Consider the following 13,718-nt stretch of genomic DNA (forward strand, 5'->3'; position numbering starts at 1 on the left):
GTAAATCTTAGCGCGGCAACTGTCCGTAGGCACAAATTGTCTGCTACGGATGTCAATAATTCGGTCACATCCGCCGTGATTGTTCACGTAAGAGACGAACCTTTCTTCCGCGGCTGGATCGCACTAAATCAATTCGGTCGTGGTGGCACGTCGACTCTCTCCGAGATCACGGTATGTTTCTTCCGAGGCTGAGCTGAGCCAAATTGCAAATTTGCTTGCTGAGCTTCGTCATCGCACTGTCTAACTTGAGGTACCCCAGCGATTTGATATTGCGTCTCTATTTGGAGCAGATGATAGGTTAGCTGCAGCGGATGGTCTGCTACAGAGCTCTTGACGTCCGACTGTATCATAAGAGCCAATCTTGGTAGACTTCAGTGAGCTCACATAGAAGACTGGGTGTGTATGCATATTTAAAGTATTGTTAACCCTTTGTTGCTCTGACCTCGGACTGTCATATGTAGCGCAACCGCAACTTATTTTTATCAACCGCATACAAGGTATGTGTAGGTAGGCTGACTGCATTCAGCATAGGTGTGTGTATTTGCCTGCCTCTAGCATCGGGGTGTTGCTTTTGTTTGTCTTGACACTCATCCATCGCGTCACGCACCATGTGTACGATGCTCAATCTCAATATCGATTTGCTAAAAGTGCATCCCGACTTTTATCAGCAAGTTGATTTTGATCAAAAGCCACATCCATTTGAGACCTGATGCACTTTGTGGTGGTGCCAAAGGCACCTGGAGGTCAACCAAATTCTTTATATAAAGTGAAGTAATGCCCATGGAGATATGTACTGCTATATTTAGCGCAAACTCATTAGTGGGAACAACTAGCTCCAGTATCCGTGTTATCTCCACGCAAGTGCCCCGTTGGATATTATTTACAACACATAAAAGCGTTTAGTCGGATCCTTTGCTTACAGATGGTCAGCGGATAATATATCCGACCCGGTGCTGAGCACTATCAATAATGCTTCGCAAAGATTCGCTGTGTAGCGCAGATCTTTATCCTATACAATGGCTACCGGCAAGCCATGTCAGCGACACATATTGTTGAGGAATCGACTGGATAAATTTCCACGGATCACACTATCGCTGACAGCAAGAATATGAGCTATCTTGCTTAAACAGTTGATAAAGACCACAGCACCGGTATTAGTGGACACGTATTTTGGAAGACTGAAAAAAGGCCATCCTGATAGAAGGCTAGCACTCTGCCGAAACCGACAGGCTAGTCAGAGGTGCTGCCGCATTCTGAGAAAGTTTGACCCGCTGACATCACATGCGCACATGTGTTCTTACCCACTTGTGCATGTTGTGTCACCAATAAATAACGCTAACCTATTAGTATGCATTTCGCTTCCGAGGCGGTCACCCGCTGAGGTCGTACAGATTTTTGTACACTAGGTTCTAATCTTGAGGCACCACTGCACGTTGAGTGCAATGTGGGTCTGTAGTTCAGCAGGCCTCGAAGGCAGACATAGCGGTGCTAGTGTCCAATCGCGCTCTTCTATAGAGCGGCATTTTAACACATGCTACGTCCAACCCGTACGCTATGCGTATCACCTCATCCCAAAGCGACGTCGCCAATGTGACATGCAACATATCATTGTCGAGGCAACGGAAAAGTGCATCCGCCATCAGTTTGAGTCGACCCGACTTATACCTTACCTTGAAGGTATATTCGACAACGGAGAGCAATATACTCTTTTAGAATGTTATGATGACGTCGCTGTGCATAACTATGCATAGACTAAACGGCTTAAGACCAACAGGTAAACCCTGGACTTGACGATGATTACCTCATTGCAAGTAGCTCCTTGTCGTCGATAGAGTGATTCAGGTCTGCTGCTTTAAACTGGCGATACTCATACGCAATCACGTTTTCATCCCCATTGGCGCGAAGCTAAGTGCAATCTATTGCGGAAACTGAAGCATCACAGAAGACGTTGAATGGCCGATCTACGAGACAGAATCGATGCACGCATTAGCTTTCTTTAATCACCGTAAAGGCCGTCTCTTCCGCCGCATTGATCGCTTTTAATGAGATGGGCGAGGGGTCGTGTCTTGTCGGCATACTTTACGCTATACTTATGCGAAGAGTTGGTCAGGCCACGCCACATCCTGAAATCCTATCAAAAGATGACCATTGGTCAATCTACAATAGTCCATATCCTTGCGGAATCTAGTTGCGCCGTGCTTTGAAATGTAACCAACCAGAATGTGATTTCATCAGCAATAAAGACTTGTCCAATTAGCAGATTTTTGCCTCTACTCGTGAAGCTCCTATGTTCCACACGTTAGGACTGTCAAATCATGACAAGGATGAATAATCCTTACTATCTTCAGGCTTGGTCCATCTACCCATAACTTACAGTCGTCTGTGAGCTCCAATGTATCTTTTTGCTGCGTGACTAAAACATGCCACTTCTACTCTCCACCAGCCATGACGCAGGAGATAATAGCTCACAACTGTTCTTGATATCACCAGATATGCACTTTAAAGACCGCGACATACAGTTGTACTCTCTCGGCTCTACAGAGATACATTCTGAAACATCGGTATACAATCGACCATGTTGGTCTCATGCTGAGAACTCAGCTTACTGAAAAGCATTTTTAAGTTTTGCTTACTTCTTGAAAATTTCAGCGACATCAGTGGAGTGGATCGAGCCCTCGATCTCGAGGGTCTTCCGAGCTCTGCTCGATGTATCTTGCAGCACTATTTCTATCAATTTTTGAAATAAATTGCATAGAAGCTGTCAATGCTTTATGCGTTAAATTTGATTTTATATATTACAACGTGGGGTTTATGTTTTACCTGGGGATAAGAGCGCAGGACACAACTTCGTTGACTTCGTATAAATTATGGCTTGTGGTGTTCCAATCACGCCGTGCCTAAAATGAAATCGGATTACGAATGTAGCTCCAGTATTGACCACGTTTCGAGATGTCAATCCCCTTGAACTTCACTTGAAGATTGTATATACATTTCGACCCATTTACCAGTATTCTCTTCGCCTTCGGCACTTTTAACAGTATCATCTACACAGGATGCACTGAATCAAATTCACATTAATGCCTCCACGTACTGTCAACTCCACAGAACCGCACAACGCTTTTCAACTGATCGGAATCCCAGGGCTTCGCAAAGCCCGGGACGTTGAGATCAACAGCTAGCAATATATGGCCATGAGTCCCAGCTCTCTCAGAAAAAGAAACGTTGATTAATGGCTCAGTTCCATCGTCTACGACTTCCATAAGGTACGATAGTACCCCTTTCTATCCCAAAGGTCCACTTTGCCCCAACTGGAACTCAATGTTCTCCCGCGAGTGAGTCGTCGCCCTTCATCGGAAGCCCGGCTTCTTTGTATCTCTGAATCGACGGTGATAGGGGTACGTAAGAAACAGATTGACGGCACTACGCCAAAACTGCTTAGCAGCGAAGATCTCTCTGTTCTTTTCCAGCTTGGCTTATGACCATCGCCTCTAGGTCGCTCGTAAACCTTGTATATTCAGCATTCCATCTGGCTCTTGCCGCACGTAAGAGTCGCCCCGCATTAATTTGACGCCTACCGCTATCTTGAAAAAGACATGGTGGTCACTAAAGGTGCGAGCCGCGCCTGTCCTGGGACCCTACATGAGAATGAAACCACTATCGCCACCAGGAGAGGCTCTGACGCTACAAAGGCAATGAGAGTTTGCTAACCTTGGCATCATTTGCTAGCTATAGCCCCCTTTGGCGAGTAGACAAGATCGTCAAACGCACTCGATACGCTCGGTTAGGCGGCGTGAACACCAGCGACGTGTATTGCTTCAACTCGTTTTCCTTTGAAAACGACTTTTCTAAAGCGCGTTGGTGCCTATTCTTGCGCGCGATTGCATAGCTTGACGACCGCGAGTGCGACGCGCTGTTACTTTGCCTGACGCATTGCTAAATCGAAGGTCAGATCAACTTTTCTAATCCAGTAAAAGTTATTGTATCCGTCCTAGCCTTCGCAGGTATGAACGCTCAGCATCAGCGGCTTCAAGGTGAAAATCGCTGTTTTTTCATCTGTGCTCGGTATGAACGCTCACCAACGTGACACATTGCGAATGCTCAAAGCTGGAGAATGCCTCGATTATCACTTCCGATTCTATGGCCGCCAATCATTTGTTATCACGAGGACTCACGAATACTCATAACTTGAAAAAATGGTATTATTTGTCCTGGGGGCATGTGTTTGAGCATATCATGTTCCGTCCTCACGGAGGATACAAACTATCATTCTTTCAGTTATGGGATTGACTACAAGTGTTACCAAGTTGCTGTTCACTGTGCACAGAGGAAGTATTGACTCTCAGATTCAACACACTTACCGAGTTTAGAATTGTGTGCTCCTACTGCGGTACCTAACATTTTCTGTTTGCTCTGCTGATACAAGAGAGCATGTTTAGGGTCAATTCTATTTAGACCAATATAGTTTGCTACTTTGCATAAGATAACTATATATAAGCGCGTGGCTGGTAGACAACGTGTATCCCCAAGTTTAACGCAATTTCCCTAAAATTGTACCATACTGGATCGTGTACAACTTTTTTCAAATGTGTAAAATTGATTTAGAGTGGTATCAGCATTTGCCTCATTACAACGAATGTTGCTTGTCGGGAATACCAAACTGGAGCCACGCTTGATCGGACCATTGAGAGACTTGGTACATCATGGCTCTGCATATACCCTTGACATATCAACGATAATGACGTCCAGCCAGCGTTCCAAGTAGGCTGTCTTAAGAAGAACCAATACCTTCTTGATTAGGTTGCCTAGGTTGGTGGTCAGAAGATTTCCTTAAGCCAAAAGCTTGTAAGGCCGTATCCCTGATTCAAATTCAGAGTTAGTCCTTTCTGGCTCGGAGACTACGGTCGCCCAACTCGTTAGAATATGTACAAGGTGTGGATCGCGCATACATATGCATGCAACTTTCGGCACGATAAACGAGATCGGACGTCTTCAAGATCATTCTTTTCGGCGTGTAGACTTGACGCCAGAGCGCGCAGCTCGATGCGATCATTTGGATTTTGGGACTTTCAGTCGGAAAAGCTACAGGGAGCACAAGGAGCCCGGATGGTCTATGCTTCTACAAATGCTGAGCAGATCATCTCGCTCGCCAGGACCGACCCCCGGTTGTTCGAAGGCATACACTCGGTCCCGAAGGAGCTGAACCTTTTCTTTTTAAGGAAGAGACCAAGGGTTTAAAAGGTATGTCGTGCCCAGGCGTTTTAATGATGCGGGAGAGCCACCACAGGCTCTTCTGAATCAGACTGGTTGTTTTCACTATCATATGGAGCATGTTATGTGATAAGAAAAGTGCCACCTAATCGTAAAGTGGCAAAGCTATCCCGAATGACGGAGTGTATGGGAGCCGTATGGCCGGCTCCGGGGTGATTCCCAGGGGTTGCTGTTTTCTGGAAAGGAAGAAACAGACCCTTCGAGAGTAGGTTTTGACTGCGTGCTGTATCACAGGTACAGGTTGGCTCACCCATACGCGCGCTTCTTGTTTATGACTTACGATCACGTCTTGGCATGTCCGAGTGGGATTTGCCTTACCCGCTTCACAAGCAGACTTAATGCAAAGATCCCATTCGTCAAGGAATTGACCAAGCGTTGCCATCCACTAGATCGTTGATCAGCAGAGGGTCTGGTCTGAGCACACGAGGAGATATTCTGAGGAATCACCCAAGTATATTCATGTTCAATTAGAAAATACACGTGTATTTATATGTTTACGAGGACTAATATTTCTAGCAGACTTTTGCTGTGGCGATAGGAGCACACACCGATCAGCTTCCACTTAGCCCTACAGAACATGCTAGATTGGAATAAGGTAGAGCTAGTATACATCGCGAAATGTGCGATCACCCATTTGTTCACGTAGCCTGCTGCGCATCGAAATCGTGAGTGACCTTTTGGATAGGACTTTTAGCTCTCCTCCTTTATAAATTATCTAATCAGTTTATGGATGTGCACGAGTATCGACGAGAGAATAGGACGCTTTCGATTGTTAGCGCCATGATTGCAAAGCTAAGCGTTTCTGGAATTTATATCTACCAAAGGGGAACTTGGCTATGGATGCCTGAGCGCTAGCGCTAACCGCAAACTGCGACGAGCGTTTTGCCGGCAATGCACCCTGGAGTTAGTATTCTCTTAGTGCTTTAATACCGTGTGACTCGAGCGCCGAGGCCTTGCACTTCGAATTGGCTCAATGGTGGTGGTGTCTCCCGCTGAGGAAACGTATGCGGTTGTTTGAGCTCCTCCTAAGCAGAATTGTTCACTCAAATTTACTTTGATATCGAACAAAGGGGCCTGTTGTGCTATCTATGCCTATAAATTAAGATCCCAAAGATCTTACATCGACACATGATGATGCAGAACCTAAATTTATCTAAAAATTCATCGCGTACTTTACCTAAACGACCTTAAGTGCCTCGCTTCTTCACGACAACTTTGAGTTGACAGAGATAGTTAGTTGTTCAATCAGTGTACTATGTAACATCACTATGCGTTTAACTTCATTTAGGTACATGGCTAGTGTAGTTCCAGCCAGGCCATACCTAGGATGTGATCATATGTCATATCCAGGTGCAGGATTATGCGAGCTTTACGCTATCTGAGACAAAAATGTCAAAAGCGGATCAGGGGTCGTACGGCACTTTCAAAAATTAACTCGTCTCGAGACGCACGGACAGGGTTTCCGCGCTCGGCAACCCCAAAGGGTACGTGTAAGCCTCTGCGTAAGCTCTGATGTTCACAACTGTAGCGTTTTCTGAACAATTGTTTGGCGCATCTGCATCGATCAGGACTTCTTCAAAATATTAGATGTTAACAATCAACAAGCCTGTATTGTCAATTTCACCTCTCTTTGAAGAATGCTCGTCTCTAAGGCTAGGTTTCAATGATCTAGAGCTCCAGCGGTACAATAGAATTGTCATGTCGGCTGTCGTGCACCACTAGGACTCTACATCTTCCCGCAAGATCCATGTCGGTCGGAATTTAGCTGTTGTAAAACTGGGATTGGTGGTACTATATATAGCTTGTAAATTGCCAAGCTAACATTGTCAATTAATTTATTCTTGTATTTATAACCATAATACGCCTTACGCCCTTATAAATAGGAGTAGTGAGGCATAAATTCATTGTGGGGCGGAAAGCAGTGTAAAACGAATCATGTTACACACAGAGAACGCGACAAAAAAGCGTGTCCGAGGTTGTTTAGCCCTATCAAAACCTACGGAGCGCTCGCAAAGAGAAAATTTGTGATCTTTCCAACGATGAGTTAAATACCAAGTCATCCAACAAGTTCTGACTCATTCTTGCCAAGGATTTAGACGCGTCTTGATAGCAAAAAACATTCGTTTCGGCTGATTTCATATTCCAGCGAAAAGAGGCAATGCACCGGTTATGGAGAACTACAAACACCATTATGGCATCACAGGATGATCTAAGATCCTCGATAAATGTGTCGGGTAAATGTGTAACAAATTGTGTGTCCTGTATTGACTACGATAAAATGAGCAGAACATATTTTTTCGTGTTACACAAATAAAAATCACATGGGGCAGTTAGTCACCAGAAGTAAGTTTATAACAGAAAATTTCCCGCTATCCTGGTATAGGAATCCACCCGGCTTTTTCTCGCTGTTCGCTCGGGGGAGCCGGCTATGCGCTTACCGACGCCCGGCTGCTGCGTTCCTGAAGGTGTATCACTAGCGCATTCTCATAGCTAGCGCCACCAGGTGAGCAATTGCCGCTTTTAGCCCTTCGGCTTTCCATTTGCTGCATCCATTCGAGGTCAACAATACACGAAAGCTTCCTCAGCATGATTAGTTGTCGCGTGGACATATAGACGAATATCTTATGTTCCATCCTCACAGAGGATAAAGTCTGATAAGTACGCTGCGTATGTAACGGCATTGTATTGAATACTTGTTGTCATTATAAACGGTTTGCTTAAGCAGTGGCTTTTGCCTCCACACGCGGTGTCTAGCTAACTCTATCACACGTAAGCACGGAGGCGAAATAATGTAGATTGCTCAAGCTGCCGGTACGAGTGACGCGGTCCAATTTGTCTTAAGTATTTTAAGCGCCTTACAAACGTCGAGCCAAGTACAAGAGTTTAATCGTGACTGATAGGTACTGTCGGCTAAGCAGGTTCTTTTTTAAGATAGAGGCATGCGTGATCATGCTGGTAACAGGGTGCGTGTAACCCCGTTACACTTATGGTAGCTAATCAGATCCATGTCTTCTGTGATAACGGCATTAAGCACCGCGACACCGTTCATCGCACCTCGTGAGCTTATACTTGCGAGCACGGAATGACAAGCAATGTCACTCGAAAGAGCTCATTTTCCATGACCGCGACTCAACATTGTGCCAATCCTCTTAATCGGAATCAAATGCCCCCTGACTAAGCCGTCTTACAATACCGATCTTTTAGCATGATGCGACCACAAATTCACTTGCTTATTAAACAATATTCTCGAAACAAAAATAAAATCATGCTGCTTGCGAGCATATAGAATTCTCGACAACTGCTCCTTGTTCAACTTAACATCTCAACGTACTGTTTTAAGATGCCAAGACATCAAGCGAACCACACCAAGTACACTATTGTGAGCCATAAATTAGGACACCGTTTCATTTTTAGAATATTAAATATCAAAATCCTCACACCGGTGCTGTCGCAATCTTCTTAAAGCACTCATTGTGATATTAGCTGAAGCCAGCATAAAGCCAGAAACGACTATCCGCGACGAAGCATTGAAGGTAAAATTAATGATCCCATGACGTCGTTATATCTATTTTCACCCCGATCATGGGCGGTGGTGTGATGTCTCGGCCGATTGGAGCTGGACGCTGCTACAGTGCGTCATCCGGGGGCGCTTGATGCGTCAAACTCTTATGATAGAACTAATATCTTTCCATTTTGATCTTCATGTAGCCATGTCAGGTGCATTAGGACTTAGCCAGCAGGGTGTCGAACTTGAGAGTATTATGCGCAGTGTTGAGGGCGTGGAACGTAAGACGCGTATCTTTTGTACGCTAGGACCATCTTGCTGGTCTGAGGAGGGACTTGGTGAGCTCATTGACAGCGGCATGAACGTGGCTCGGTTTAATTTCTCTCATGGAGACCATACTAGCCATGCTGAGACACTTAATCGACTACGTGCTGCACTTGCTTCACGCCCCCATAAAAACATTGCTATTTTGCTTGACACGAAGGGGCCAGAGATACGTACGGGTTTTTTGGCTAATAAGGACAAGGTTTCTATTAAAAAAGGATCGACTGTGGAGTTGACAACGGACTACGAATTTCTTGGTGACGAATCCAAGATTGCGTGCTCGTATCCAGAGCTACCTCAGTCAGTCCAAGTTGGTGGATCTATTCTCGTGGCTGATGGCTCGTTGGTGCTTACGGTTTTAGAGATCAAAGATGACAGTGTTGTCTGTCGTGCAAACAATTCTGCGATACTCGGTGAGCGAAAGAACATGAATCTTCCTGGCTGTAAAGTAATGCTTCCAACGCTTACGGAAAAAGATGAAGATGATTTGGTAAATTTTGCTCTCGTGCACGGCGTTGATTATATTGCCGCCTCGTTCGTACGTACAGGCCAGGATATTGATAATATTCGCCAAGTACTTGGTCCTCGTGGTCGTGCTATAAAAATTATTGCCAAAATTGAGAGTCAGGAAGGACTGGAGAATTTTGACGAGATTCTGGCCAAGACGGACGGAATTATGGTCGCTCGAGGTGACTTAGGCATGGAGATTCCACCTGAAAAGGTGTTTTTAGCACAGAAAATGATGATTCGTAAAGCCAACATTGCTGGCAAGCCTGTTGTAACTGCGACTCAGATGCTGGAGTCAATGATCAAAGCCCCGCGACCGACACGTGCTGAATGCACAGATGTTGCTAATGCCGTGCTTGATGGTACAGATGCCGTCATGCTTTCGGGTGAAACTGCTAATGGCGACTACCCTGCGGAGGCCGTAGCTATGATGTCTAAAATCTGTGTGCAGGCTGAAGGTGCGATTCACTATAACGAGCTGTACCAGGCCCTTCACAATTCGGTACTTGATACGTATGGTCAGATGGATACACAAGAAGCCATCACGTCGTCGGCAGTGAAGACAGCAATTGACATCAATGCTAAGATGATTGTGGTGCTGACTGAATCTGGCAATACTGCACGCCTAGTTTCGAAATTTCGTCCTTCGATGCCAGTGCTGGTGCTTACGGCTTTGGGTGTGACTGCACGCCAGGCCGAGGGCTTTAATAAGGGCGTTACCGCGCGATGCATGGGCTCAATGATTGGAACGGACTCGATACTTTATCGCGCTACGGATCTTGGAAAGCAGTTTGGCTGGGTGAAGTCTGGTGACAATGTTGTTGCTTTGCACGGTATGGTAGAAGCCCGCTCAGGGTCGACAAACATGCTGAAGGTGTTGACTGTGGAATAAGTAAGTAAATTCGATCAACGTGTCTACTGGGATTAATGAGAAAGTCGTGAAACACATAACAAGAAAGCAAACGCTATCCAAATAAATGTAGCAAGGCTGTATAGCTCAAATTTCTCTTTTGTGACTAGTTGATGACATAATTCTAGTGTTTGTTGACAAGAACACTTGTAAATAATGAGATTAAGACGCATTGTTATCAACAAGTAGCCTGAGAAATCACCACTATTGCTGCTGGTACAAGCCGTCAGTCTCGTACATTGCTCTAACTGTCAAATAAAGAAAAAAATCTTTCTTTATTTCATTCACTCACTCTACCTACAAATCTTGTCTGCCGTCAGTGAAGAATGACGCACTCAACGCTTCTTAAAGCCATACTTTTTGCGCTCGTAAAATAGATCCGTCTTGGAAGTACCTAAGTTCACAATTTTGGGACAACCGTCACGATCTTTCTCCAATTGTGTGCACTCTCGACAATAATAGGCATCCGAGATCCCGGGCCCACCGCAAATAACGCAGCGGCCCTGGTATGATCCATAATTACATTCATCACAGATTCGAACCAATGTACATGGACGAACATACGAGTCGCAGATCACGCATTTTCCGTCGTCTTTTTCACATAAACGACCGATAGCCACGCCTGGTTGCTTACGGCACATTACAAGGTCTGGGTGGTGCTTTGCCATTGCTAAATGATGTAGTGAACACCATTAGATTGGATTATTAATTGGGCAGTTATGTGAATATGTTATGTACATTTACGAAATACAATAATGTATTTCGCACAAATGTCAGGTGTACCACAATACACTTTTGTGTAATTGTGAATATTCCTACGTATTGTAGTCATGGCAATCAGCGCAATAACAAAAGTTCTGGTATTAAGCAAATCAAAGCTTCACATTCAAATATATTGCTATCGAAATCGCGAATCAAACTAAGTGCATAGGTACTCATAAGCTCTCGGGTTCCGATCTAAGGTAAAGCTTACAAGTTCAACTTGTGTGAGCTGCATACGCAGACTCATTGAGTCAAAGCTTACTATGTGCAAGGTTTACGGTAGTATCCGCTTGGAGATGATGGTACATGTAGTAAATCCGTCGACCGAGTCGTTGAAAGATTATATTCTGTGTGGGGATGGAGCACGAGCTGTTCGGCTATTCATCCTGGGGTGAAAAATACACTTAGTAAGCCTGTGGCTGTCCTTAATCTCAAAAAGATTTGAATAGTAGCGACCAAAAGACCGGAAGCGATAATCGCTCGTCTTGAGTTCATTAGCGCCGAGTTAGCACAGATAAAACCCCTGCATGAACACCCCGACGGGGTGTCGGAGGAAGTACAGATGACTCCCATCGCGAGGCCGCTGATGGTGATCGTTCGGCCCTATGAGGGCAGGGATTGAAAATAAAATCCTCTTTTAAATTACGATATTGGTATAATCGGTAATGTCTTTGATGGAGTAAAAGCACGTCGCTCTTGTGGTCCACAAGCTGGGGGTGACGGGCAATAACGTGCGGGACTTTTGTGGAGAAGACATCCCCAAGATGGACCGATTTGATGGGACAGATGTGATCTAGCATATTGAATGAGCCCGACGTTCTTTACTATCTTCCGAGGGGGTAAGAACTGGCAGCAGACTGTGTTCGGTAGCTGCAAACTCTTCGTCGACGCAACAGCGTCAGATCCTCTTTAATCGCCGGTAACGGTAATCATTCCTGTGAAGGTTCTTCACTTGCATCGAGACTTTCTGCGCTCACCCTTACGTTTTGAAGGAAGCGGTGGATGTCGCTTTTGATATGAAGTACATTTATCGTGCCACAAGGGCTGACTGAGATACCAGAATTATAGCTTCTACGAATGTGCCAGAGGTGACAGAAGTAAGCTGTGTCAATGAGAAACAAAGCCTTGTTGCCTACCAGGAAGCTCCGCAGTACTAGCAGATGATACATATTTGATAGAAACAAACATATTCGCCCTGCACGCTCCCTTCTCTGCTGACAGTGTGAATCGGAGGGCTCCCACGCAGAAAGAATAAGAAATTTATTATTGCAAGAAATATAAATTGAATTAATTTCAAAAAGTAAAGCAGACTTTGGTTATAGGCGGATGTTTTGGAAAGAGCTGACCTCGAAGCGGTAGAGAAATGCTACACTGTCTTCGACAATAAGTTGTTGTCACGGAGTATGATTTTGTCAAGTTCAGGGAACATTTCTTTGACTTTAAGTTATGTTTGCACATCATGCACTTGTACATTGTCATCAAATTTCTCACAGATAATGACAAGGTTGCTGTCCTTGTTTGCCTTGAATTTTATAAAATAAAGTATAAGCCGGGGTAGAACGCATCTGACACGTTTGGTCAGGCGGAGCGAACACCTCAGACATCTGTCGCTGCAAAGCTTCCCAGGTCAGGAAATCCTCTACAATAGATATACTGCCCATTTCCGAGCACAGCTTCCTAGTTTTAACACCGCAAATGCGACATGCTGCTGCGTCTGGACCATGACCAAATTCATAGCCAAATTTATGGTCATTTTCGATTCCCATCCTATGGAATGAAAAATTTTCTCTGGATCCAATCTGCAAGAATTGAATGCTCAACATTAGTGGTCATGTGGAGGGTGCCATTTAAACGCCACACCGATGCCTGGTTGTGGCGTTCCAAAAAGTATATTTTACAGTGCATTGTCGTAGCTGGTGAGCACCTAACGGCGAGTGGTTACTGCATCTGACGCTTGAACCACCAGTCTCTTGGCTCCTCAGAGACCAACAATAGATATAAGTTTACTAAGCACTTCTAGTATACCTAGGGACAGCTAGAAATTTGTTTTTCTCCTCACAGAGAAGCCAATCAATCAGCGACACAATCGTCGATGCGACTACAAGTGTTTTCAGGTGGAATGCGGTTATCTTTGTAACGGGTTATACGTACCCTAACTGCAGGGGTGTGTGTCACACGAGATGGGCATAGTGTGACTGCGCCCAAACAAGAATACGGTATGTGGCTAGGTAGCGAGTAGTTATGCATGAATTAAAATTTTACTATGTATATCGGAAAATCTATACACTTTAAATTAGGCGGCTTTGCCGCAGATAAAAATTAAACAAAAATCAGTTTTGGATATCAAACGGAAGAGTAATTAGCCTTGGGTAAAGACAATAATAACTCTTGGAGTAAGCGGATTGCGATCCGCTGACTCGTACTTGTTCTAAGTATAGAACG

General features: G+C 44.8%; 4 protein-coding genes across 4 annotated transcripts; 2 read left to right on the forward strand and 2 right to left on the reverse strand.

Moving 5' to 3' along the window:
* Nucleotides 1-4,920: 4,920 nt before the first annotated feature.
* On the forward strand, nt 4,921-5,235 carry PHALS_10150 (uncharacterized protein; the record flags this gene model as incomplete). The annotated part of the gene is made up of 1 exon (XM_024725524.1): nt 4,921-5,235. The coding sequence occupies one exon, from the start codon at nt 4,921-4,923 to the stop codon at nt 5,233-5,235; it is 315 nt and encodes a 104-aa protein (XP_024576293.1).
* A 1,463-nt stretch (nt 5,236-6,698) lies between these two features.
* On the reverse strand, nt 6,699-6,968 carry PHALS_10151 (uncharacterized protein; the record flags this gene model as incomplete). Its single annotated transcript, XM_024725526.1, has 2 exons — nt 6,699-6,841; nt 6,893-6,968. The coding sequence occupies 2 exons, from the start codon at nt 6,966-6,968 to the stop codon at nt 6,699-6,701; spliced, it is 219 nt and encodes a 72-aa protein (XP_024576294.1).
* A 1,882-nt stretch (nt 6,969-8,850) lies between these two features.
* On the forward strand, nt 8,851-10,496 carry PHALS_10152 (pyruvate kinase; the record flags this gene model as incomplete). Its single annotated transcript, XM_024725527.1, has 2 exons — nt 8,851-8,899; nt 8,977-10,496. 2 exons carry the CDS (start codon nt 8,851-8,853, stop codon nt 10,494-10,496), a joined length of 1,569 nt encoding a protein of 522 aa, XP_024576295.1.
* A 353-nt stretch (nt 10,497-10,849) lies between these two features.
* On the reverse strand, nt 10,850-11,182 carry PHALS_10153 (Uncharacterized conserved protein, contains CXXC motifs; the record flags this gene model as incomplete). Its single annotated transcript, XM_024725528.1, has 1 exon — nt 10,850-11,182. The coding sequence occupies one exon, from the start codon at nt 11,180-11,182 to the stop codon at nt 10,850-10,852; it is 333 nt and encodes a 110-aa protein (XP_024576296.1).
* Nucleotides 11,183-13,718: the final 2,536 nt, after the last annotated feature.

This window comes from Plasmopara halstedii (assembly GCF_900000015.1).
Source record: "Plasmopara halstedii genome assembly, contig: Scaffold_444, whole genome shotgun sequence".
NCBI classification, from domain to species: domain Eukaryota; phylum Oomycota; class Peronosporomycetes; order Peronosporales; family Peronosporaceae; genus Plasmopara; species Plasmopara halstedii.